This window comes from Sinocyclocheilus grahami, unplaced genomic scaffold (genome assembly GCF_001515645.1).
Source record: "Sinocyclocheilus grahami isolate Dianchi unplaced genomic scaffold, SAMN03320097.WGS_v1.1 scaffold1159.1, whole genome shotgun sequence".
NCBI classification, from domain to species: Eukaryota; Metazoa; Chordata; class Actinopteri; order Cypriniformes; family Cyprinidae; genus Sinocyclocheilus; species Sinocyclocheilus grahami.
This window is the reverse complement of record NW_015506338.1, coordinates 350,050-372,298: the sequence shown is the minus strand read 5'-3', so window position 1 is coordinate 372,298 and position 22,249 is coordinate 350,050. Positions and strand designations below refer to the sequence as shown.

Sequence of the window (22,249 nt, the reverse complement as noted above, 5' to 3'; positions counted from 1 at the left end):
GTAGGCTGCTGATTTTTGCTCGTGTTATTCAGCTGCAACAATGCTTTGTCAAACATTTATTCTGTCTTTTTACATCTAAATTTTGACTTAATATTTTTTTATATTGGATTTTTTATCTTATTGGAATCTAAACTAGGAATTGATAAGAATCGGAATCGATAAAATTCAAACGATACCCAACCCTAATTCCAAGAGACAAAACGTAATATTATTAATGTTAGTTTTATTATTAATAAATATTACTTTTTCAGTGTTACCAAATAAGGTACTAGAGATCTGTAGAGCTTGGCACAAGTGCCACTACTCTCAAATGTTAGTCTGGAGCCCTGTATAGGTCTGTCCTGTGTTTCAGGATCATTACGTACAGAGCCGAGGTTAGGCTTCTGTGTGACTGCTAATGAGTTTTTCTTCAAGCCATTTGTTGTCCATAGTAAAGAGTGTTGTTTGAGGATAAGGTATTCTTGCTCTCGTTTTCCTTATTCATGCATACTTAATAAATGCACACAGTCAAGTCCGCTTTTGTTCGCAGCCGCACATTATTTATTCAGCAAACAAACTGTCGCTCGCTCACTGTAATCATATTTTAAGAGTCACCTCAGCATACAGCCTGACCTCTTTCTCTAAAAGCTTATTTACAAAAGGCAAACGCAGGTCTCAAAAGACGCTCGGGGAGGGTGAGAATGCCGTAACTCAAGACGTTTCTCATACACTGCTCTGTAACAACTGGACCAGACTGAGCTTTGATTCATGTTTCCACCCGCACACTTGCATCAATAACTGACGGCTTGAGTTCACAAGGGAGTGAATAGTTTGAACCAGGAAGGGTCGTACAGGGTGACTATCTTTGTGTCTGTTGTACGACATATCTGGCCTGACACCTTTCGTTGTGCTGTTTTGTTGTGGCATACAATAATTGGAAACCTCCTTTGTCTTTTCAGGGTGTACTCCCTTGTCGACTCCAGCCAGGTGTCAACCTTCCTCATCTCCATCCTTCTCATCGTCTATGGCAGCTTCAGGTAAGCTCTCATCTCTTCCGCTGCAGACCTGGAACCAGTGTTGTGTTGTGTCAGAATCTTGTATTTGTAGATCATGTGAGTGTTTTACATGTACAAACATAATCATGTGGTATTCTGTTATTGTTCTGAGCATTGTTGAATTGAATGTCATAAAATGTATCGCTAAATATCTCAAGTTATTTAGCTGGCTGGTGTTATTAGCTTGTGTTGAAATGTTAAGAATGGCTTATAATTATAAACTAATCAGTAACGTTTAGTTTCCAAATTTATCTAGTCAAGCTACTATTACTGTCAACTGTGCATTTCTAAGAGATAAAAAAGGTAATAATATTAGTATTGCAGCCTGCACTGCAAACTGTGCTGAAGATATGCGTCATCAAAGTCAGCCAACACAAACCTGTTTCATGATTTGAAACTATATGACTCATTAGAACATGATACAAACTAGGAAGTTATTATTTCTGTTAAGATATTTATTTTGTTCTGGGAAAATGACTGGAAAAGTGTACAAAAAATGTGAAGTGTTTGTCATGTTCTGACCATAAAGAACAGTTTAAAACCACGATTGATGGTATGATTTCAACAGCTTTCACTTAGGAGCAAAAATCTGCCTTTAAACATTTGAAATTTATCATGATATTTATCGGTATCGACTGATATGAAAAAATATTATATTATTTTGGGCCATATCGCCCAGCCTTAATTACTTTTTTTTTTTTTTCTTCTTCTTTCATTTTTTTCTTCTGGTACGTAAAAAGAGAGATACAAATAAAAAGTGTAATATATCATTTTATGGGATGCAGCTAATGAAAATATTGTCATGATGGTAAAAAAAAAATAGGTACTGGCTTGGGTCAGCAAAAAAGCATCTTTACCCTGGGTCTTGTACAAATATCTATTGAATGAATCAGTGGGCATTGTAGTTTTTCCAGATGATATAGGCCTATATTAATTTGTTGTGACAGAAAATTAATCTTTGAGGTGCAGAAGTGTAATTTGCAGCGTCATACATTTTATGCATTTTGTAGTTGATTGTAGCTAATGAAACATTTGCCTTTCCAAATTTGAAGTGGACAAAATCTAATACTCATGGAGTTTGAAAGTTAGATGTGGCTAAAACAGTACAACATATTAAAAAGACTGTCCATCACAATCTTTAATTCGCTTTAAATTATATATGCTGTCTGTGACTTGTCAAAACCAATAGAATCAAGCGTAAAACTCCTCCATGCTAGTTCTGCCTGCTGTTGGTTCACTGATGGGGGAGAGAAATCGAGGTTTGTGGGTAAACTGTGTCTGTCCACACAGGTCATTAAACATGGATTGTGAGAACCAGGAGAAGGACAAGGATGGAAACCCCACCACCTTCAACAATGCCAACTCTAACAACAGTGAGTCCTCAACTAAGCGATTAAAAACAGCTAGAATCACTACGTCTTCATTAATCACACTAGAAACAGATGGTGATGTGCATTCTAGGTAGGTTAGTATGCTCTTCTGAACAGAAGCTGAATCATCTCATGCATTTGTACAGGTATTCAGACCATAGATTCCACACAGGCGCTGTTCTTGCCCATCGGAGCCTCAGTGTCTCTGCTCGTCATGTTTTTCTTCTTCGACTCTGTTCAGGTGGTGTTCACTATATGCACTGCAGGTACGTGCCGCACGCAAACACACCAGTGACCTTCCACCGCTCCTTTCTCACACACTGACCTAGTTATATGCTTGAGTAATATTTACGTAATTTGTGTTTTTGTTCTGTTTTCACAGTTCTAGCGACCATCGCGTTTGCATTTCTCCTGCTGCCGATGTGCCAGTATCTGACCAGGCCCTGCTCCCCACAGAACAAGTATGAAATGTTTACAAACTCGTCAGGGTGGTTTGCAGTTGCAGTTAACTGCAGTTACCTCAGTTCATATGTCAACAAACAGTGTCTTGCATGAGTTCTTACATTACGTTCACTTAGGAAATGTTAATTGTGTCCCTCAGTGTATATGAAGTCTAATGATGAACAGCTGATGCCAACATTTTATTATTAAATTGAATAAAAAAAGTTCATTAAAATTTTTGAATTACATTAAAAATAATAAATCATTTAAAAATAAAAAATAATAATAATGTTTTAAAAATGAACTAATAAATAATAAAATGTGAATATAAATATAAAATATTATTATTATTATATTTGTCATATATATATATATATATATGTATATATATATATGGATATGAATATAAAGCATTTAATGATGATAAATTCTTATTTTATGTTTTTCTTTTTGAAAAAATATTCAGTAACTATTTTCTTTTTCTTTTTTCTTTTTATCATTATATGGATACATTTCCCATTCCCAACTTATGACGGTGTACTTTTTTTATTTTGTTAAAATAATAATAAAATTAATTGCTTAAAATAATATAATACTGCATAATTACAAAAATCAATATTGTGATCCTGTTCCAGTAACAAATGTCAAAGTATGGACTATTATGGACAAATAAAGGCTCCTCTTTTGACCACTATTTTAATTTGTTAGGTTGGTCAGAAGCGGACACAGTAGGGCTGTAAAAAAAAATCGAATTTCGAATATTTGTCAAATTTAAAATAAAAATCCACATTCGAATGCAAAAACGTTGCAGTCTAATTGTAGGTGTGCGTCAGGCAGCCTTATCAGTGGCGCACGAAATGCGACGACGATGTAAGTGTTATTGCATTTTAGTGCTTTTGTTAGCCTGTCCAGTTGAACCCACTAGATGAGGCGGTGCTACGTTGTTCATTCAAAATATTGCAGAAAAAGAGAACAATCAATGCGGGGAAGATGTTGTTTACGTCAAAACCGAAACCAAGTCGTTCACACAGAATGCATATTTATCGCATTTTCTAGAGGGACATCTATCATCTTTGCACTTGTGTCTCGCAGAAGATGTTTAGAAAGCTATGTAAAATTAATAAGTTCAAATTTTAAAAAGCATGTCTTAAGACTTTATGGCGGTTTTCCCCATCCCACTGCATCTCAAGTTTTTAAATGAAGAAAGTACTCTTTGTGATTGGTTTTCGGTCCTTTGTATTAAACTATACATATAATTGTTTAAGCAACTTTATTAATTATAAATGATTTATATGCATTATTTTAAACATTATGCAAAGATAGTCGTGTTATTTTATTATGCTTTGAAGAAACGTGCATAATATTTTGCTGGATGCGCCCTCTTGTGGCCTCAGGAGAGAAGCCAACAGCTTTTTTCCCCCAAACTGAAATTGACTTTTAAATTAAAATATAATTCGAATATTGATAATATTTAAGTAAAAAATTCGAATTTAGTTTTTAAGCCATTTTGACAGCCCTAGGACACAGTCAATGTCACACATTTTTGTTTGAATAGTGACCTAGAAATAGCAAAAATCTGAAATATTTGAATCATAAATTTACATCCAAATTTTAGATCCTAAACTTTTTATTTCCAGATGGTGTAAATGGGGGGGGAAAAATCGTTATGTGGTTTCAGACATATGGACCCCAGTGTATATAAAAATCTTTTTACATAGCTTTTTGGCTCAACCCAAGTTATTAACACTTAAAAGATATTCATTGGCTGATAGAATGCTCAGAATCTTCTAAAATTGGCTTTTAAAATAACCTTTTTGACACAGACAATGAACCTGTTTGTTGGCAGGGATTTGCCTTGCGGATTCACTCAATCTCACAATGTAATCTAGAATCAGTTCAGTTTGCTTTGGAACAATCCTCTTGTGTATTAATGGACAACAGTGTTAGGGATCAGATGCTGGGGTGTGAAAAAGAGAGCCTGATGTCTCAGCCGAGTGACGTGTGTTTGCTAGTGTATTCAGCATGTGAGCCAGCGTGTCTCTTGTCTCCAGGATCTCGTTCGGCTGCTGTGGCCGCTTCACGTTGGCGGAGCTGCTGTCGTTTTCCCTCTCTGTCATGCTGGTTCTCATCTGGGTGATGACGGGCCACTGGCTGCTCATGGACGGTGCGTCAGCATGCTGTTACTCGGTGTTTGTGTGTAGGAAGAGAATGTAAACACATCCTCTGCTTTACCTCATACCTTATGTTGTGGTGGTGTTTTTCTCTGAATCGTGTGTTTTTATCTCCTGCAGCTCTTGCCATGGGTCTCTGTGTGGCCATGATCGCATTTGTGCGACTGCCTAGTCTCAAGGTGTCGTGCCTGCTGCTGTCCGGCCTCCTCATCTATGATGTGTTCTGGGTAAGCAATTAATGCAGCAAGTCATACTGCTTCCTAGGGATGGGAGTCAAGTCTTCATATCATGCCATGTGTGATTTAATGGCACAGTAACCGTTTATACACTACCAGTACTAAGGTTTAGACATGTTTGTATGCCCTAAAAACCCGTTGATCTAAAGGCCTTTGCTTAAAGTTGGCACGACAGATCTATCTACATTCTAAATGCATGTTATTGATCTTACTGTGAGCAATTCACCTGTGCATTTGTTTGTTTTTTGTGTGTGTTTATTATACGTTTTGAGCTCGTAATTTCTATTTAAAATGTCATAACTCAATCTAGCTGTAAAATGCCAGGCTTCTTTCTAGTGATGTATATAATTTAGTTTGCTTTTTTATGTATTTCTTATAATCAAATGCAAGCTTTTTTTTCAGTTAACTTTTTTACTCTTGATGTATGTCAAAAGTGTTAATTTCGTTAACGAAAACTATGACGAAAAATGCTCGTTGACTAGCTTTTTTTCCCATGACTAAAATGAGATGACAATAAGATCTGCAATATCATTGACAATAAAAGACAACACTAAAATGTATTTTTTTTTAAACTATACCAAAATTGTTTGTTTTCGACGAAATCGACAAAATATTCAGACTGCTGTACACGTCTCTACTACACAAGCTTTCGTGTTTGCGGTTGCCAGATAACAGCTTCTCTGTTAAAAGGATACATTTTTTGGTGGTTGCTGATTAAATGCACTTACTCAACCGCTGTTGTTTTAATAGAGAAACATTATTTCATTTTGGAATTATTGGAATTACTATTAGGATCACTTTTATGGTTTTTGGTTGTTTTCATAATGTAGACAGTGAGAGTGCATGAATAAGTCTTTGATGTTAATTTATTATAGTAAATAGCCTATAAAAAATCAGAACAGATGAGGTCAAATAAACATCTGTATGAATTCACATTCTATTGATTTGTGCTAATCGGTGAATGTGCAATACCTGAAATGTGCGATTACAATTCATTGCGATTATAATTGAGCAAAAGTAATTTATCAGTTTAACCATAAAACTAGACTAAAATGCTCAGACATTTAGTCGACTAAAACTTGACCAAACAGGACAAGGTTGACTAAATATGATCACTAAAAAGTACATTTGACACGGGACTAAAACTAAATTAAAAATGGCTGACAAAATTAATACTGTCATAATACAGAAGATCACCACTTCACTACTACCGTCACTACTTTAGCTTCATGGCAACTTTGTGCTTGAAATTTGTTTTGTAAACATATCATTTGGGCTTTTTTTTTTTCTTTTCTTTTTTTTATTCGGTGGAAAAAAATATATTGGTAATGGCTGATTTTTAGATAAAATTATTATAGCTATTATTATTTTAATTAAAATATTTTTAGTGTATTTCTGTGTAATCCAGTAAATATCTCAAGTTACAAATATTTATTTAGTTATTTAATTCCCTATTTTTTATTTGGAACTAATTCTATTCAACCCAAACAATATAATTATTCATAAACAAACCTGGCATAGGTAAGTTTAATAAAATAAAAAAGAGACCCAAAATGCTAAAACTAATATTATGAATTGGATAGTCCTGACACTAAATTTGTTGTGATATATACACACCTTCATAGGGCTACACGGTTTTGGGGGGGAAATATGAATATGAATTTAAATTATTTTATTTTTTCTCTCTGATACAAATCTTTAAAACACTTTAGAATTTTGTGATTATATATCAAGATTGCTATAAATCAAGGGTTCTCAGGTCTGGCCCCGAGGTCCACTTTCCTGCAGAGTTTAGCTCTAAGCCTAATCAAACACACCTGAACAAGCTCATCAAGGCCTTCAGGATCACGAGAAAGTTACCGGTTTTGATCAGGGTTGGAGCTAAACTTTGCAAGAATGTGGACCTCGAGAGCCAGAGTTGAGAACCGCTGCTATAAAATAATATAATAATAAGAAATTATTAATGTCTTAAATTCTTCAAGCCATATTGCGATTTATTTTAGTTTGATTTCAATTAATCATGCAGCCCTACATCATCATAGTCTTTATTGCTTTCAGAGTGGTACTTTATAGGAATTCAAATCTTTGCTTGGTAAAAAGTTCTTCCTCGTCTCGACTTGTTCAGAAAACATTCTGCATTTTATTTTCACATTCTTACATGTTTTTTGTCACTCTCACGTGCGAATAATTAAAGCAGTCATGCCCATTTAAGATTAACGCAATTTAACGTTGTCATCATATACTGCCATGGCACTCCCCTCAGCTGGTGCCATAAAACATGTAATTGCAGCTCATTAAATTGTAAAGAACCACAGTGAGAGCCATTATTCACAAATGGCAAAAACATGGAACCAAGGAGAACCTTCCCAGGAGTGGCCGGCCGACCAAAATTACCCCAAGAGCACAGCGACGACTGGGCAAAAATGGTCTGCATGGCAGAGTTCCAAGACGAAAACCACTGCTGAGCAAAAAGAACATAAAGGCTCGTCTCAGTTTTGCCAGAAAACATCTTGATGATCCCCAAGACTTTTGGGAAAATACTCTGTGGACTGACGAGACAAAAGTTGAACTTTTTGGAAGGTGTGTGTCCCATTACGTCTGGCGTAAAAGTAACACTGCATTTCAGAAAAAGAACATCATACCAACAGTAAAATATGGTGGTGGTAGTGTGATGGTCTGGGGCTGTTTTGCTGCTTCAGGACCTGGAAGACTTGCTGTGATAAATGGAACCATGAATTCTGCTGTTTACCAAAAAATCCTGAAGGAGAATGTCCGGCCATCTGTTCGTGACCTCAAGCTGAAACGAACTTGGGTTCTGCAGCAGGACAATGATCCAAAACACACCAGCAAGTCCACCTCTGAATGGCTGAAGAAAAACAAAATGAAGACTTGGGAGTGGCCTAGTCAAAGTCCTATTGAATCCTATTGAGATGCTGTGGCATGACCTTAAAAAGGAATTCATGCTCGAAAACCCTCCAATGTGGCTGAATTACAACAATTCTGCATACATGAGTGGACTAAAATTCCTCCACAGCGCTGTAACAGACTCATTGCAAGTTATCGCAAACGCTTGATTGCAGTTGTTGCTGCTAAGGGTGGCCCAACCAGTTATTAGGTTTAGGGGGAAAACACTTTTTCACACAGGGCCATGCAGTTTTGGATTTTGTTTTCCCTTAATAATAAAAACCTTCATTTAAAAACTGCATGTTGTGTTCACTTGTGTTATCTTTTACTAATATTTAAATTTGTTTGATGATCTGAAACATTAAAGTGTGACAAACATGCAAAAAAATTAGAAATCAGGAAGGGGGCTGTGGGAAACTTTTTCCTTGTTGAAGCAGAAACCAGGAGACTCTTGGGTATCTTCAGCAGAGTTCTTTATTGCTGCGTGGCGCTGCAGTCATCAAAAGTCTGACTAAGGCAGTAATACATTGTAGTTTATATACATTTTAAGGGGGCGGGATACATTCAGTAGAGGTGGAGACAATCTAACCCATAGTATGTATATATATATATAGCAGTGTTTCCCCTGCCATTATTTTAGGGGGGCGGCCCGCACCCCCCGCCCTCCTTGAAGGTCAAGTTAATTTTATTTAATTATATTTTCTCTATAGTGCCAGATCACAACAGAAGTCATTTAAAGTTACCTTTCTTATAGAACATGTCTATACCTTGTTCTTTCATTAAGCAAACTAAATAGCCTTATGTTATTTATCTTATTTACACGACGGCATGTCATTTCAGTCTCTACTTATGGTCGCGCTCTCTGCATCATGCACAGCGGAGTTCTGCCCGATGCGCGCGCTCACACACAAGCCCACTCACATTCATATTTAAATATGAATTCTGCGTGTCTCTGTGGTAATGAATGGCGCAGACGTGCAGTGTTGTGTAGTACTCGTACTGAAACTCTCGTGACGCTTCCGGTGGTATTAACCTCTGCCATCTCACTAATGAGGACATAAATACATGAACAACATCTCCAGAACTGCTCTGAGAGTCACTTCATCAGCATTTGACCGTTTCATTTCAGTAAAACTATCCTCATATCATATACACACAGAAATGTAATGGTATTCACGGCAACCCGTCAAAATAAAAGTTCGGTTTAACTTGAGGGCATTGGCTGTTACTCACATATTACCACTGTTGAGTAGAATGTATGTAACAGACTGCTACTACTACTACTAAAATTATTAAAACCTTATTTTTAAGGAATAAGCATTCAATATTTCTTCAATGTTTTAATTGTAATATTAAATTACCTTTATTTTCCAAAAAATTTAATTTGTTTAATTTTCATTACTTAAAAGATAGATTAAATGAATGTTTTATGCCTTAAAACAAAATGTAAATACACAACACAGAATTTCTGAGCAAAAAAATCATAAGGCTATTGTAAGAATAAATGAAACTTGTTTTATGCTTTCAAATTAGACATGCTAAAACAGAATTTGGTTACAATAAAACATAAGGTTGGACAAATAAAACATTTCATAGGGCCCTAAACGTAATTTGTTAAACTTTTAATAAATTGATGTTAAATTGTTCACGTTTTATGATTTTAATTAATTAGACATGCTTTTTGATTAATAAAATGTAATTTAACCATTAAAAAGGAGAATGCCTGGGCCGATTTTTTTTGTCCCAGCCCTGCACCTGGAGCAGTCTGGGGTTGAATTTGAATGCAAACCTGTGACTAGGGATGTAACAATTCACTCAACTCACGATTCGATTAGATTCACGATTTTTATTTCACGATTCGATTCACGATTTTATTTTATTTAACAAAATGAGATTTAAGACAAATTATAAATTAAATGTGTCCATTTATTATTGCTTGGACAAAATGCTGCACATTTCTTAGTGAAATTGAAATATAACACTATAATAATATACTAATATAGCACTTGCATATTACTGCTCTTTTGTTGGTTTTGATTGCTTCTATTGTACTCATTTGTAAGTCACTTAAATATAATGTAAATGTAAATAACAAAACTAAATTGAAATTTTAAAACGAGCCCCAAATCAAATAAGTAACACAAATAAAAGAAATCTCTTCATATAAACAAACTAAGGCTTTGTCTGTGCTCTTTCCAGAGGCAACCACAGCATTTTAATCATGATCCAAGCAGAGATGCTGCATACATGCAACATGAGCAGTTTTTAATCTAAATTAAATTGTATAATTTCGAAATTTGAAGCAAAAACAGAATGGTTTGACTTCAGTTTTGTGAAACTATACATAATATCTGCATGAAACAGCAGACGAGCTGAATGAGAAGCAGATGCACTCTCTACCAGCAGGTGGCGCTTAAAGCATTTCCTTGGTTTCCGCTGTAAACAAAGCAGCGCTGCACTTAAGAACTTTAATATGCATTATACAGAGGCAAGATGAATAGAAAAAATACCATCTAAACTTTTCTAAAGACAGTAAGTTCCCCTCAAACATGCATTCATATAAACTCCTACACCTAAATGAATCACGATTTGTTTAGCATCTCAACCGATTTGAATCGTCACATATTTGAATCGATTTTCAACCGGTTTGCGGTTAATCGTTACATCCCTACCTGTGACATAGGGATTGAATGATTACCAGTTTCATGATAAATCACGATAAAATGCCCTGACGATTCGTATTATTGTTTAAAATGTAATTGTCATCAAAACCATCTTTGATTATCGCGATTTAAAAAATTTGTGGTAAATCCTGTCCAGCCGGCATCAGTCTGACGCAGAAGCAGCATGCAATGTTGTTTTCTTCTTTTTTTTTTGCACGAGAGGAAATGGCAGAAGGCAGTGACAGCGCTCGGGAGATTTTTCATCCATTTAAGAGAACCAAGTCGGTGGTCTGGTCATATTTTGGCTTTTACAAGAGTCCTGAAGGCAATTTAATCGAGGACGGTCACCCTGTCTGCCGATCTTGCAAGAAGAAAGTCGCTGCAAAAGGGGGAAACGCATCAAATTTGCTCAGTCATCTTCGTGACCACCACCCACTGTTATATAGCGAATGCAAGGTAACTTTTACCTCAATACCAAAACTAACTGGGCAAATAATTGGACAAAAAATATTGATTAGAGATTAAATATTTAGTTATCTCACTTGTTTAACGCAAAGCTTTCGCGAAGAAAAGTTTGCAGCACGTGGCTTTGAGCCAAGACGAACGAACGTTCAAACTAAAAGGTTGACATTTAAGGGATAATGTATTGTATATTCATAGTTAACTTATTACACCGATTTTTTTTTTGTTTACCTAAAATAATATATAAATACGGGGATATGAAATATTGAATTGAGATTAATGTTTTGAAATCTTATAAATCCATTATGAACAGTGTACAAAACAATCGTCAGGACAATATGATCACTACAGCAAAATTATATTAGTATTAATAATATATTCCTCAGATTTCATTTTCAATACAATCAAAAACTGAGGCGCAAGACGGCAAGCTGCATTTGAATGAAACGAGAGATCGCGTCCGCGCCTCTGCAGTGATACAAGAGACATGCGGCGAATTCCAAACAGAAGTGAGCATCCCTATGACCTACTCCCTTCGAAGGGCAGAGCCCTTGAAGTGTGTTCTTTAAAGGGTGCAGGGCATTACGGTCTCGTATAAGCATTTGAAACTCCCTTGGCGAAGGGAATGACTGATCAAATGTTATCTTTACAATGCTGCGCGTCCGTGCAGCATTCAGTTGTTGCAAATAAATATTTATTATTATTATTATTTTATTCAAATATTGTCTAATTGTCTTATTTACTTTTAAACGTTTTCAAACTAAACTTGCTTACACTACCGTCTTAAAATCTTATTTCTATCACTGACGAAAAATGTTGTCTTACATTAAAATGGACTAATTTAATTAGCCTAATCTATTTATGTTTGTATGTGAACTCGAAATCAACCCCAACTTTGCTTTTAAAAGCATCACAAGGTCTCCTAACCGAAGATCACATGATCACAAACGGAAATCACATTGTGTGTATATAAGTGCATATAGCTGCTAATTGTATTTGTTATTTGTTGATTTGCAAATATAAAACTTATTGAAATGTTTTCAGTGTGTGTATCAGTTCTTTTTGAACGTTTTCATCTCATTTTAACAAAACCGTGATAATATTGATAATCGTGATAACTTAGGTCACCATAATCGTGATATGAAATTTTCATACCGTTACATCCCTACTGTGACACTTTGGTTGCCAGTCCACTAGATCACATCAAATAATTTTAATTGCAACTCAGAAACGTGTTCCCCATCCCACCCCCATGCTGACTGTCGAGACATTTTCGTCAGTGTCTCAAATCACTCCAAACACGCTTACACAAGCCTGACATCGCTCTCTCTGTGTCTTAAAACAGCAGGGCAAGCTGGTCTGTCCTCTGACTCATCTCCCTCATCTCCTGCAGGTCTTCTTCTCCGCCTACATCTTCAACAGCAACGTGATGGTGAAGGTGGCCACGCAGCCTGCCGACAACCCCCTCGACGTGCTCTCACGCAAGCTGCATCTGGGCCGGGATGGCCCCCGCCTCTCCCTGCCCGGAAAGCTGGTGTTCCCCAGCTCCACCGGCAGCCACTTCTCCATGCTGGGCATCGGTGATATCGTCATGCCGGGCCTGTTGCTGTGCTTCGTGCTCCGATACGACAACTATAAGAAACAGGCCAATGGAGAAGTGCCCGGTGCTGTCAACATGTCCGGCCGCATGCAGCGGGTTTCCTACTTCCACTGCACCCTTATTGGTTACTTTGTTGGTGCGTATCGCAACAGTATCATCCAAATAAACTCTGCAATTTAAGACGGTGGTTTGTGGTTAAGATTTACGGCAGTATTCAATTTTCTGTCGATCAGTTGGTCTGTCTTTGTTGTTCCATCTATACATCTATCTGTCGTTCTTTCGATCTGTCTGTCGTTCGATCTATCCGTCTATCTATCATTCTTTCGATCTGTCTGTTATTTCATCTATCCGTCTGTTATTCTTTCAATCTGTCTGTCGTTCCATCCATCCATCTATCTATCGTTCTTTCGATCTGTCTGTTGTTCCATTTATCTGCCTGTCTATTGTTTTTTTATCTGTCGTTCCGTCTATCCATCTATCTATCAAGGCTTGAAATTGCGACCATTTTGGTTGCATATGCTCCCGAAATTTAATCTGTGCGACCTCAAAATATGTTTGGGAGCATTTGTGCGAGTGCATATAATTGTTGTCGTGCGACCTGTTTTCGTTTCTTTAAAAACGTTCAGAGTATGTGCCTTCTGAGTGTTGATACGATGACCTGTCTGCTGTTCTATGAAACGTTAGGCTACATAACCAATTAAACTTCATCTTTACGTTCTTAACATTAATGCAGATTTTAGATTGGTTAATATTAGCTGTCAATCACCCAGTCACTTCTGCTGTCAGGTGACAGGGAGCTAACTACCGTGGGGAATGTAAGGGGCTGAAGAAGAGAGAAAATAAAAAAAGAAACACTGACAGATTTCTTTTGTGAACCACCTAAAGTTACAAATAATGGTGATAGCGATCATGTAGTGAATGTTGATCCACCAGCCGAATAGAAGGCGTACAGTTTTCGGAGAGAGTGGTTGAAAGACTTCGAGTGGCTCCGCTATGAAAATGGTTCTATGCACTGCATTCACTGTAAAGCCTGTGGGACAGAGTTTGCAGGTAACAGCGTTCGCCACCGAATCTACACATTTCGTAATTGTTGTTTTACGATGTGCGGTTTGACATTAACGAGTATATTGCAAAATCCAAACAAAACACACCTACAGAGAGTGCACGCATACATGACGTGAAGTCTATGAGGTTAGATTAGTGCGCGCGCATTTAGAGTGCGTTCTTTCACTGCATGATTCAGTCTATTAAAATGCATCACAAAATTCAAGATATGCATGGGGCCTTTATATAATTTCATATAGTTAATCAATATCACAAGAAGAGTGCTGTTTTTCCTCCAAAAATCAGCATGATTACAAATGTGATATTGATTCTATACAACTGTTCAATAAAAAAAGAAGTTAATATTAAGAGACTTGAGTTTTAGACACTATGTTGCCTGTTTTTGCTCTATTTCACCAACAAAAATAATTCCAAACACCGCCACAGCGCTGTTTTGCGTCTCTGAGCAACATGACAGTGTTTTGTTCCTGAATGAATCAACCATTTAAATGATTCGGTTCAATCGCAATGACTCGCTTATTAGCAGTGACTTGCTGCCACCTACTGGCGGTTTTAATTTCACATTTAAAGTATCTTTTATTATTTAAATAATTTCAAATATCAGTATTCAATGTTTTGTTTAATATCAAAACATAATTTATGCATTTGTAATTGCAGGTTAAATGCATTCATGTCTTGCATTAAACAGTGTGTAAATACATCTAAATGCCACTTCAGATGCAGCTTCTGTGTTTTCTCTGCATTGCAAAGATTAATTTTGTTGATACTGATTTCATTTGCTTGGTAACAGCCCAAATGTCTTATTCTAATTCACTGATTAAATGTAAGAGTTTGACTTAAAACATAATGGACACTTTTAGAAAAAGGTAATATAGGTTTTATAAAGGTAAAAAGGCCCATAAAATATAAAAAGCAGTTTAAACTTACTGGAAAATATTCATTTCTATCAGTGTGAACTGACCACCACACAGAATATGAAGAATATCAAAAACTTCAGGAGTCAGCTGTCCACGGTAGTCCTTAAGATACCAGCACAATAACACACTCGTTATCGATAACAACCCAGAAAATATTGAGATATTATTTTTTGTCAGTATCGCACACAAGTAACTACATTTACTTAAGAACAATATACAGTAAATCGTAAACCGATTGTTTTTGATTCACTGAAAAGACTCCCAAGAGACATTCATTCTGTAATCTGACTACACTTGCACTGTATGTAATATTATTGACTGTGGCGCTGTTTGATGACTCTCTCTCTTTTTCCGTCTCAGGTCTGTTGACCGCAACCGTGGCCTCTCGTATTCACCGTGCGGCCCAGCCTGCCCTCCTGTACCTGGTGCCCTTCACCCTGCTGCCTCTGCTCACCATGGCCTACCTGAAGGTGCGTCTGTTTGCACCAACACCAGAATCCACAGGGAGGCTAGGGCCTCATTTCTAGGAATGTCAAAACAGTGTCAACGCCTCCGGTTTCCTCATTGATCAGAATGCAGAAGTCGACAGAGTCATTGTCAGGTTATTTGAGCAGGGTGTGTGCTGGATGCGTAACGCTGCGCTACATTATTTATGTGCTAGCGCACACACACCTGTGTACGTCTCTTTGGGTACTTCGCATTCCTTTTATGGAAGCATTAATTGTACGCCGGTTTCTTTTCACTGTGGCAGATGTTTTGTTCTGCATGTGTTGTAACATAATCTCATCAGTTCGGAGTAGTGCCGTCGCTATAGCAACAGCCTCTCTTTTCCATAGAAACGATCAATTGTGGAACGATTGTGGAAACGTTCGTGCCAAGTCAAATATATAGGATGTTATTTTAATCGTTTTGGGCATGCATTGTCTCGAAACACTTTTTTTTTGTGTGTGTCAAGGTATGCTGTAGTACTTGTTGGACGTGATAACCATCAACAAGGTGTGTTTTAAAATCTGTTAAAGCACATTGTTTGTGCCTAAAAATAAAACGGGGAAAAGCAAATTAGGATTAGCAAATGAAATTCCAAACCCATATTTTGAAACATGAAGCTCCCACAATGTGTGTTTTTCCATGTAGCTGTGTGGTTTAAATTGTGTTGACCTGTATTCTGGTTGGTGTAGTTGTAATATGAAAGTATAAATAAGGTCTTTTGTTGTTGGTTGAATGGTTTGCTCGTGAGGCTTGTGTGTGGATGGTTGGGACCTTCATGGATTGAACAGACGTAATCATAGATGATGTAAACACAGCCACACGTTTTGCTGTTTTCGTCAGCACTTCTGCACAATTTAACGTTACATTGAACCATTTATGACTGTTAATAACAATCTCAATGGTTGTGCCAACCCAGTAAAGAAGGTGAGGCAAAATAAAGATTTGTGCTTGTTGGCAAATTAAAAGTGTGAATAGGTGTTAACAAGATGAGGACGTAATTCTATCTGCACAGATCTACACAGGTTTGCACTGTTTTGTAGAAGAACAGTATTGATGCATAAATACTTGTTTGCACAAGCCTCTTGTAACTAGTGGTTAAACGGATCGTAGTTGATCCGTGTTCCGTACAGACCAAGCCCAAAAATTTAACCATAATAGAGTATAAGTTTATAATTTGTTCGTATTTACACAAGCAAGCACATTTTAAATGATTCCAGAGAGAAAAGGCGAAAGGGAACTCGATTCGTTACTCGCGCGCTGTTCTCTACGCGTACAGCCGCACACACGCGTTTCAGACGGTGTGCAAACACTGAACCGAATCCTCTGAACGGTCACATACACACAAAATTATGACAAAATACCCATCTCGACAATCATTCAGGTAAACAGTCAGTTATGATAAAAATCTATATTTAATTTATACAGTGAACACTATGCAGTGTTATGTTCCCTAATTATTACATTTCTGTATTTGAATACTAACAACCTTATTTTATTTGTAACATATTCTGTTGTATTTATCTATGCTTGTAATTTGTGTATTTGTTCTTATTTTTACTGGCTGTTCTCTTGTCTCTTTAATCATGTTTAAACTTTCTTAGTTAATCTAGTAGTATTTGCTGTGGTATCAAAGAAATACTTCGCTTTAAGTAATAAATGGAAATCAAGTTAAATTGAAATATTTCTTTTCTTGCTGATCCGAAAAAAGATCCGATCCGTGGGCCAAAACCCGTAATGTGATCCGAACCGTGAGATTTGTGATCCGTTGAACCACTACTTGTAACTATATTATAAGACTAGCTGTTAAACCTCTGTGACACATGAAAGTGTGCAGAGTGAAATGTCACAGTTCTCTGTAACTTCCTGTAATGCTGCTGCAGACCCGCTGACATTTACTGTAATAATCCCTAACTGTATCTCATATTTGTGAGCTCTGATATTGTGTAGTTTAATGCTTTGCTAATAGATCAAATGAATGCGCAGGAAAGATGGATGCTGGGACATTGTGTTTTTATCACATGCATCAGTCTGTTCACATAGACAGAATAATTAAACAATGCACTTTATTCATCTTATCAAACACATTTCAGACCAGGTATAGTAGATGGGAAATTATTTTTTTATTCACTTATTTATAATATATTATTAATTGGAATGTATTATCTACTGTATATTTCTAAGGAAGATAAAATAAAAAAGTAACAACTTTTATTAGATTTTTATTCTATTTGTACTTGAACAATATTATTCTTTCTTATACATTTTCATTTCATAAATCTATTTAGTTGTATTCAAATAATTTGTGAGTGTGTGCATTAAAACTAATTACTGACCTACTCTATTCTTTTTTTTTTTTTTCAAATATTATTTTTACTTTAATTAAAAAATGAATTGCAGTAGCCTGTATTAAGTTTGTTTTATTTAAATTTTTTGTGAATAAAAAATGGACCCATTTAAACAACAAATGTTTATTTATATATACTCATGGAGACACAGACTCATGGGGACTCGTGTCACTGTGGGGACTTAAATTGAGGTCCCTATGGGGAAACAAGCTTGTAAATCATACAGAATGAAGTTTTTTGAAATCTAAAAATGCACAACGTTTCCTGTAAGGGGTAGGTTTAGGTCAATAGAAAATACAGTTTGTACAGTATAAATGCCATTACGCCTGTGGAGAGTCCCCACAAGGATAGCGTGTGTGTTGACCCATTTCATTTTTGAATGGGTCCATATTTTATTTTCATGCACAAAACATATAAATAACAATGTAGATTATGCAAAAGAAATGAAATGCAATGAAAAAAGTATAAGAAAAAAATTGAAAAGTAAAAATAGGATAAAATATTTAATAATAGTATCAAAAATAAGTTTTTGTTGTTGTTGTTATTACTCATTTTTGAGGGTTCCATGGTACCAGCATTACTACTACTACTACTACTATTATTATTATTACTCTCATTTGCGAGTTTCATCTTGCCAACATTAAATTAAATATTAAAATGTTGTCTACTACTACTATTATTATTATTATTATTATTATTACTACTGCTATTACTACTTGCAGGTTCCATGTTAACAACAATTTAATTTAATGTTGTAAACTACTATAATTATTATTTTTAGTCATTTATAGGCATTTTTATTACTGCGGTTTATTATCATTACTACAATATTTTTTTATTTAATAAAAGACTCATTGGCCATGAAGAGAGAAGCTTATAAATATGTGAATGTGTATTAATCACTTGACTCGCTCTTGGTGTGAACCGGTGGTAATTCTGTCTGTGTCTTTTAGGGGGACCTGCGGCGCATGTGGTCCGAGCCCTTCCACACCAAGTCCAGCAGCTCCCGCTTCCTGGAGGTATGATGCTGCTGCGACCAGCACAAGTTCCCACCATCCCTCCGTTCCCACCCACCGGAGAGAGAGAGAGAGGTCGGAAGAGAGGAACTGCACTCGTCTTCTCATCATCCCTCATTCCCGTTGTCATCCTCCAGCCAGTGGATGAGCAGCTGCATCAGACTTCACTGCCAGATGGATTCATGCGCTCCTCTCGTCTCCATTCATACTCTATTGGTCTTTTGTTTTTCCTCTACCTCTTTTCTTTCTCAGCTCCATTCCACCTTTATAACACCACCTTTCTCTCTCTTGCTTCTATCCCATCATCCCATTCTTTTCTGTTCCACTGGACTCATTTTCCCGGATCGCTCGACATCTGGACGCGAACCGGAGCCCCTTTGAGCTCCAAGTGTGTTTCCATTTGTACCGTCTGGCACCATTGTGGATTTACAGACATCTCTTTATTATTTCCTGCTCTAAACGAACTGTGGACGAGGAACGTAGATTCTGCCACAGCTTGGGATGACGATGACCCTATAAGGGACCAGCACACAGTAGAGGACAGCGTCGTTTTCCCCCTTCCTTCCTTCCTTCCTTCCCTCCTTCTCTCTTCCTCTTTCCCTTTCTGATAAAACCCAGCCCGCATCCATCTCTCCCTCCCTCCCGCCACATTCCCTCTAACAGCCCATCCTTTGCAGAAACATGTATTTTATTTAGAAAGATTTTATTCTTGGCATATACAGAAATGATGCATTATAAATTGTGGGGGCGCACAGCTCTATGTATATATGTGTACACATGTATTAGGGGTTATCATGTCGAGGTGCAAGTGTGCGAACGAAAATGCATTTAAACAGGAACCGGTTTTCATTTCGTTACTTTTAGATCTCAAAATGTGCATTTTTCCCTCATAAATTGCTCTAGGTCCCTTTTTTTTGCCTCTTACGTAAAAATTAATCGCAGTGCGCCGTTCAGTTTGGCTATTGAAGACAAGAGTGTGATTCACGTTTGTGTTTATGTATGAATGTATGCTGTTGCCTCCACGGGCTCTGGATGGACCACTGAAGGCGAGCTCTATCTTGCTAATGGAGGGAAATGTTTAAGGATTGTACTAAGGTCAGTTATTTAAACAGGCCGAATTTTTTCCACTAGTATTTCAAGCATTAATTTTTTGGTTTGTAGTCATTCCTATAGCCCAATTGGCTCTGTAATGATGAAACTGGAATTGAGGTGCAAGATTGAGAGAGAGAGAGAGAGCGAGAGCGAGAGAGTGAGTGAGTGAGTGCGTGTGTGTGTGTGTGTGTAATGTAGAAAATAATGCATTTTGCTGGCTCAGTCTGTTGAGGTTTATTTTTTCTTTGTTTTTTTTCTTCTTTTTTTTTAACCTGTTGTTACCTGTTTTTTAATCTGTTAGTCGTCTGGCCTTGCATGTCAATTGTACAGCGTGTCGTTCTTCAAAGCTGCGTTTTCCAGGGCAAGCGCGCTAGTGCGACACTCTGAAACACTGAGACTCAGACACGGGGTCGACGACGAAGAGTCGCACAAGAGAATTAATGAACCGGAGAGGGGCAACGAGACCGGACCGCTCTGACCCCCACGGTCGGTCTGGACCTCGCGCAAACATTGGCACTGCGTTGCCTAAATATTCAGTATGATGCTGCTGCGACCAGCACAAGTTCCCACCATCCCTCCGTTCCCACCCACCGGGGAGAGAGAGAGAGAGGTCGGAAGAGAGGAACTGCACTCGTCTTCTCATCATCCCTCATTCCCGTTGTCATCCTCCAGCCAGTGGATGAGCAGCTGCATCAGACTTCACTGCCAGATGGATTCATGCGCTCCTCTCGTCTCCATTCATACTCTATTGGTCTTTTGTTTTTCCTCTACCTCTTTTCTTTCTCAGCTCCATTCCACCTTTATAACACCACCTTTCTCTCTCTTGCTTCTATCCCATCATCCCATTCTTTTCTGTTCCACTGGACTCATTTTCCCGGATCGCTCGACATCTGGACGCGAACCGGAGCCCCTTTGAGCTCCAAGTGTGTTTCCATTTGTACCGTCTGGCACCATTGTGGATTTACAGACATCTCTTTATTATTTCCTGCTCTAAACGAACTGTGGACGAGGAACGTAGATTCTGCCACAGCTTGGGATGACGATGACCCTATAAGGGACCAGCACACAATAGAGGCCAGCGTCGCCGTTTCCCCCCTTCCTTCCCTCCTTCCATGTCAATTGTACAGCGTGTCGTTCTTCAAAGCTGCGTTTTCCAGGGCAAGCGCGCTAGTGCGACACTCTGAAACACTGAGACTCAGACACGGGGTCGACGACGAAGAGTCGCACAAGAGAATTAATGAACCGGAGAGGGGCAACGAGACCGGACCGCTCTGACCCCCACGGTCGGTCTGGACCTCGCGCAAACATTGGCACTGCGTTGCCTAAATATTCAGTATGAACGTTTGCCTGGCAGTGGGACACTGTTAACCTGAGCATCACGGACATCATTTTACCCACAAACCACTCATAAATTGCTCTAGGTCCCTTTTTTTTGCCTCTTACGTAAAAATTAATCGCAGTGCGCCGTTCAGTTTGGCTATTGAAGACAAGAGTGTGATTCACGTTTGTGTTTATGTATGAATGTATGCTGTTGCCTCCACGGGCTCTGGATGGACCACTGAAGGCGAGCTCTATCTTGCTAATGGAGGGAAATGTTTAAGGATTGTACTAAGGTCAGTTATTTAAACAGGCCGAATTTTTTCCACTAGTATTTCAAGCATTCATTTTTTGGTTTGTAGTCATTCCTATAGCCCAATTGGCTCTGTAATGATGAAACTGGAATTGAGGTGCAAGATTGAGAGAGAGAGAGAGAGCGAGAGCGAGTGAGTGAGTGAGTGAGTGAGTGCGTGTGTGTGTGTGTGTGTGTGTAATGTAGAAAATAATGCATTTTGCTGGCTCAGTCTGTTGAGGTTTATTTTTTCTTTGTTTTTTTTCTTCTTTTTTTAACCTGTTGTTACCTGTTTTTTAATCTGTTAGTCGTCTGGCCTTGCATGTCAATTGTACAGCGTGTCGTTCTTCAAAGCTGCGTTTTCCAGGGCAAGCGCGCTAGTGCGACACTCTGAAACACTGAGACTCAGACACGGGGTCGACGACGAAGAGTCGCACAAGAGAGTTAATGAACCGGAGAGGGGCAACGAGACCGGACCGCTCTGACCCCCACGGTCGGTCTGGACCTCACGCAAACATTGGCACTGCGTTGCCTAAATATTCAGTATGAACGTTTGCCTGGCAGTGGGACACTGTTAACCTGAGCATCACGGACATCATTTTACCCACAAACCACCTCCTCACTGTCCCTCTGCCACCCTTACAGACATTACGAGAAGAAGAAAAAAAGAACAATTTAAATGACGATCATGACAATTGCATTGAAAGTAAACTCAAACGTTCATTTTTTTTTTTATCTTTTGTCAAATTCTAAAAAAAATTATATTTTATAAGCTTTTTAAAAATTGTAATTAAAACGACAGAATAAGAAATATAAGTTACCAATCAAATGAAAT

At 37.7% G+C, this 22,249-nt stretch overlaps 1 protein-coding gene across 2 annotated transcripts; it reads left to right on the top strand.

Annotated features, from left to right (window-relative positions):
* Positions 1-942: 942 nt before the first annotated feature.
* Positions 943-20,910, top strand: LOC107567446 (signal peptide peptidase-like 3). Of its 2 annotated transcripts, XM_016253123.1 has the most exons (10): positions 945-1,016; positions 2,325-2,407; positions 2,551-2,670; positions 2,787-2,865; positions 4,897-5,009; positions 5,137-5,243; positions 12,675-13,017; positions 15,224-15,333; positions 18,651-18,743; positions 20,369-20,910. In XM_016253123.1, the coding sequence occupies exons 2-9, from the start codon at positions 2,335-2,337 to the stop codon at positions 18,720-18,722; spliced, it is 1,017 nt and encodes a 338-aa protein (XP_016108609.1). In that variant the 5' UTR covers positions 945-1,016; positions 2,325-2,334; the 3' UTR covers positions 18,723-18,743; positions 20,369-20,910. The 2 variants fall into 2 exon arrangements, with proteins under 2 accessions (XP_016108610.1, XP_016108609.1); XM_016253124.1 differs by lacking the exon at positions 20,369-20,910 and having other exon boundaries at positions 943-1,016; positions 18,651-19,997.
* The last annotated feature ends 1,339 nt before the right edge of the window (positions 20,911-22,249 follow it).